This window comes from Microtus ochrogaster, chromosome 7 (genome assembly GCF_000317375.1).
Source record: "Microtus ochrogaster isolate Prairie Vole_2 chromosome 7, MicOch1.0, whole genome shotgun sequence".
Classification (NCBI taxonomy): domain Eukaryota; kingdom Metazoa; phylum Chordata; class Mammalia; order Rodentia; family Cricetidae; genus Microtus; species Microtus ochrogaster.
Window position 1 is genome coordinate 83561197 of NC_022014.1, and position 5479 is coordinate 83566675.

At 48.5% G+C, this 5479-nt stretch overlaps 1 protein-coding gene across 1 annotated transcript in view; it reads right to left on the reverse strand.

The window, feature by feature from the left end:
• The window catches only part of Nploc4 (NPL4 homolog, ubiquitin recognition factor), a 45963-nt gene extending 40484 nt beyond the window's left edge, over positions 1-5479 (reverse strand). Inside the window, exons 1-2 of the mRNA XM_005350857.3 lie at positions 5378-5479; positions 266-346 (exon numbers count right to left, since the gene is read on the reverse strand). Coding sequence (XP_005350914.1) covers positions 266-346; positions 5378-5392 — 96 coding nt within the window. The 5' untranslated portion in view covers positions 5393-5479. The remainder of the gene's footprint in view (positions 1-265; positions 347-5377) is intronic.

A 5479-nucleotide genomic window follows, 5' to 3' on the forward strand; every position in this document is an offset into this window, starting at 1 on the left:
AAGCTGAGGCAGGAGAATGGCTTCAAGTCCAAGTCCAGCCTACAGAGTGAGGCTTAGGTCTTTCTGTCTCTGCCTGCCCCATCTCCCTCTCTCCCTCCCCACCTTTGCCCCCACCCCCACCACCAAATGACCCAGCAGGTATCCAGTTCACCCACACAGAGAAAGCCACACAATTGACAACCTGGTGGCAGCAGTGAAAAAGGAAATGAGAAAAGGCACGGACAGGAACACTGGAGGAACAAGCCCTGAAAGATGTCACAGGTACCTTCTTCAAAAACGTTGCCGCTGTTTCTCTCTTTGTGGCTGTGATGCGCTTCACTCCATCCGGGGACTGGACGCGGATTATCTGTTGTAAGTGAAGGAAGAAGGTCAGTGTGCCAGCGAGGCACCGGCTTTCTAAGACTCATACTTGAAGTCTTGGACGTCTGGATTATTGAAACTAAAGGTAAAAGTCACTTTTCCCCACCTTCCTTTGCTGTGTACACACAGGTACGGCACATTCACACATGGTACCAAGAAGCCACAGAGGGTGTCTTCCTCTACCGCTCTCCACTAGCTTTTGGGGGCAGAGCTCACTGAACATTTCAGCTACACTGGCTGGCCAGCGAGCAGCTGGGCCCCAGCCATCTCCCCTTTCTGCAGTGCTAAATTAGATGTGCACCGCTGAGTCCCAAACTCAGGCCCTCAAGCCCGCACAGCAAGCCCTTCACCCACTAAGCCATCTCCCTAGTCTCAATGCTTCCCCGTCTCAATCCCCAACTCCATTTTGATTGAAGGGGAAACAAGAGAGGCGGGGTACATCAACACATGAGAAACGGGCTAGAGTACACTCTGACTCACACACCTTATAGTGCCGTGTAGAGCACACATACAGTGTCAAAGCTAAACATGCTGGGAATATCTGTAATTCCAAGCACTCCAGAGGTAGAGGCAAGAGCAACGGAAAAGGCCAACCTGGGCTACATGACACCATCATAAGACAGATTCATTTTTTTAAATTTTATTTTACATGTGTAAGTGTTTTACCTGCACGAACGTAAGTCTGTACACCACGTGCACGTACTGCCCTTCAAGATCAGAAGAGGGCATTACATGAAACCATTTTTAAAAAACAGAAGGGCTGAAGAGATGGATCAGCCCTTAAGAGCTATAGCTGCTCTAACAGAAGATTGGGTTAAATTCCCAGCACCTACATGGCGGCTCTCAACTGTCTGTAGCTCCGGGTCCAGGGGATGAAATACTCACTTTTGCTCCAAAGGATCCCGTGTGCTTGTGGGCACATAAACTCACGCATGCGTGCGTGCGCGCACACCCACACATATAAACACATAAACGATAAATTAATTAAAAAATAAAATGAAGGCCCTTAATACCATGGTAAACTCTATTACTAATAGTCTGGTTTCTAGGCAGGGTTTTAACAAAATGTATGGCCGGGCGGTGGTGGCGCACGCCTTTAATCCCAGCACTCGGGAGGCAGAGGCAGGTGGATCTCTGTGTGATGTGGGAATGATTTCTTATTAATAAAGAAACTGCCTAGGCCCATTTCATAGGCCAACCCTTAGGTAGGCGGAGAAAACAGAACAGGATGCTGGAAGAAAGAAGCTGAGTCAGGGAGTCGCCATGATTGTCCCACTGCAGACAGATGCAGGTTAAGATCATTCCTGGTAAGCCAGCTTGTGGACTACACAGATTAATAGAAATGGGTTAGATCAATATGTAAGAGCTAGCCAATAAGAAGCTGAAACTATTGGGGCCAGGCAGTGTTTAAAAGAATACAGTTTCCGTGTAATTATTTCGGGACATAAAATAAACTAGCCATGCGGGCGGCAGGGTGCCTGGGACACAGCCCCCGCCGCTCTTATTTCAACATCTGTGAGTTCGAGACCAGCCTGGTATAGAGAGCTAGTTCCAGGACAGGCTCCAAAGCCACAGAGAAACCCTGTCTCAAAAAACAAAACAAAAAAACCAAAATGTATGTCCACGGCAAGGCAAAGCTAAACACGCTGGCTGGCCTACAAGACTCCTACACACGGGCCAGTTTATAAAGTCTTGATTTCCACACTGATCCAAGCTTTCCGAGAAGATGTCATTCATTATGCTGGCATGAACTGGCACGCCCTATAAACCAGGCAGGCAGCTGCTGTCCAGTCCCCGAGGGCTGAGAAGGAAGACCTCAGAAATGGTCTCTGCGCACTTCCTGCTCCAGCAGTCAGCAATGGTGCACGACATAGAAAACGCTTTGTAGATGAAAACTATGACAAGGCATTGCTAAAACTTTCTCCTGACACACTGAGGACTCACGGCGGCTCACAGGCAACTGAACTGTCTACTTCCATCAAACCAATTAAAATTAACATGGATTTTCTAATGTAGCACAACCATGTCTCTCAATGTTTAGTGGCTTTCACTTGTTCTCCAGCATGCTCTACGTTTAGATTCTGGTCTGGGTAATCGCTGTGAATGTGCCAATCGTCAAAGGGCACAAAACTGTGCACATGTCTGCTTCCTAGCCACATCTGTCTCCTTTCCTCACCCTGCTCAGTCATCTGTATTGAGCTCAAACATAAGTGAGTTCTGATTTTCAGCACTCTCCTCTTAGGATTTGCTACCTAGGAAAAACACCTTTATAAGTGTAAGGAAACTATTTCAACATATTTGATTCTTCAATCTGTCTTCAACACTGAGGCATGTCGAAAAGTGAAGCCCTCTGTTTCTTAGCAGAAGGCTCTACAAATGCTCCTTCATCCAGTCACTCGGGATGGGAACCTGTCACCCAGGCACTGTGAGAAAGAAATCGCAAGAAAGAATCCTTTTGTTTGGTTGATTCTGATTTGGTTGCACACACCATGTAGACCAAACTGACTTCAAACCCTCTATCCTCCATGCCTCACTTCCAAAGTCTGGAATTATAGGCCTATGCCACAACACATACCTTGCCTAAGAAAAATTCTACAGTGCAAGTCACTTTACCTGATCAACAACATGGCATGGGAGTCTGGGTTTAACAAGAGACAGGCTTGTACTGAAAATGTTCTGGATTAACCTCTGACACAGGCCACAGAGGAGAATACATGGATCGGACAGATGGGGACACATGGAGAACACGGGATCTGAGTGAGGCAGGTGTGAGGAACAAGCACCAGCAGCTCCAATTATCTGGGAAGCTAAGGAAGGTTTGTGCACCGGAGCCAGAAGACAGCCTGGACATAGCCAAAATGAGGTCACAAAGCAAGAAAAAATAAAAAAATAAAACAGAAAATCTCTCAGAAGCATTGCTCCACAGCAATTCTTTAAAGATCTCCCTTTGAATTAAAAACAAGCAAGGCTAGAGAGATGGCTCAGCAAGTAAGAGCACTGACCGCTCTTGCAGAGAATCCTCGTTCAGTTCCCAGCATGCACACTGCACTGTAAACTGCCTGTAACTTCAGCTCAGGGTATGCCAACACCTTTGGCTTCTACCAACACCTACAGTAATATGCACATGGGCACACACACACATATAATTTTTCAAAATGGGGTTCACAGATGGCTCAGCAGTGAAGAGCACTGGCTGCTCTCCCAGAGGACCTGGGTTCAATTCCTACCACCTATAAGCTGTCTCACAACCACCTATAACTCCAGTTCCTGGGGGATCCAATGCCTTATTCTGGCCTCTTTGGGAACCAGGCATTCAAATAGTACAAAGACATGCAGGCAAAACACCCATACACATAAATACATAAATCTTAGAAGGACAACTTCTGAAATCAACTTCAGAATAGTTTATTAACTCCTCACAACTGAGGCCGGGCGGTGGTGGCGCACGCCTTTAATCCCAGCACTCGGGAGGCAGAGGCAGGTGGATCTCTGGGAGTTCGAGACCAGCCTGGTCTACAGAGCTAGTTCCAGGACAGGCTCCAAAACCACAGAGAAACCCTGTCTCAAAAAAAACAAAAAAAACAAACAAACAAAAAAAAAAGAGCTAGTTCCAGGACAGGCACCAAAGCTACAAAGAAACCCTGTCTCGAAAAACCAAAAAAAAGAAAAAGAAAAAAAACTCACAACTGAGAAAGTCAACTTAAGACCCACGGTGCCCATGAGAGCATCTGGAATACCTGAACAAACTGGCTTACCTCAGTAAAGATCATCACAGTGCATGGAAAATTGAAGAAGCAGTTCTAACTGCTAATAACCTCACCTATCTCTAGGCAAGTCATCTAGGATAGCAAATTTTAGCTTTTAAACGGAGTCAGCCTTTCTGAGGTTTCTCTGCACATCTCCAGAATGGGACAGAGAGAACAGAAGACGCCCTACCATGGAGCAGTGGAGAAAGAGAAGACACCCTCAAAGAAAACCTAAACCTACCAGAACTCTAAACCTACCAGAAATGATAGCCCTTCTCTGCAATCCCGGTTGAGGAAGACTGAACTCTAAACCTACCAGAAATGATAGCCCTTCTCTGCAATCCCGGTTGAGGAAGACTGAACTCTAAACCTACCAGAAATGATAGCCCTCTGCAATCCCGGTTGAGGAAGCTCAGCAGGAAGATGCCAAGGTCAAGGATGGTGTGGGATAAAGTAGTAAGACTGTCTCAAAAATAAAACAAACGCCTCAAGAACTGGCCTCCCCTGGAAACCCATGGGATCCAGAAAAAAGTGATGTTATTTGGAATACAGGGAAGCACCGCTGAGCTGTCCCAGGCCTAAAGCACCCAACACGGTTCTGTTCGCCCAGAAATTCCAAATAACCCTCAACGCTGACCACAACTCTTCTGTCAGTTCGGCCTGTTTCTCACACCATTCCCAAAAGTTAACTAATGGCTATCCGCTGGTTTTTCTCCTGTTTTCCTGACACACTTCATGGAGGGTGGGGGTCACAATCCCTACAGTCAGGCTAAAGTGAAATCAGCCTTCTTTATTACAATCTTTTAAACAGGTAGTCAAGTTGTCTCTGCCAAAGAGAAGCCAGCCCCGCCAGGTTGCTGTCTGCCCCCTTGGACACTTCTTTTTGTGAGGAAGGGGTTCCCTACTGATGTCCTTCTCCCGACTACTCTTCCGGAGTGAAATCATGACGAGGCAGTGCTGGGATGGGGGAGGAGAAAGCCCTAAGGACGACAGGAGGAAAGGACGTAACCGGCTTCTGGGCCTGGGAGGAGGCTGGAGTCTGTCGGAGCAACCTGCGGCAACAGAGAGAAGGGAGGCCGCTCCGCTCGGACCGCTCGGCCTCCTACACGCCAACCTCTCCGGGCTCAGCTACAGCAGGAACCGCCACAAACCCAGGGCTAGTAAGGAGAAGCCGCTGGCGCCGAGCTCCGTCCCGCGCGGGCCCGCCCAGGAGGCCGGCAAATCTGCTGCCTCATCCCGGCGCCCCGCTCCCTCCCGGCCGCCGCACTCACGATGCTCTCGGCCATGGCGGCAGCTCCTGTCTCCGGATTCGGGCCCCGGGTTGCCGCCGCCTGCCTCCCCAAAGGCCTCGCAGTCCCCGCCTCGGCCTCAGC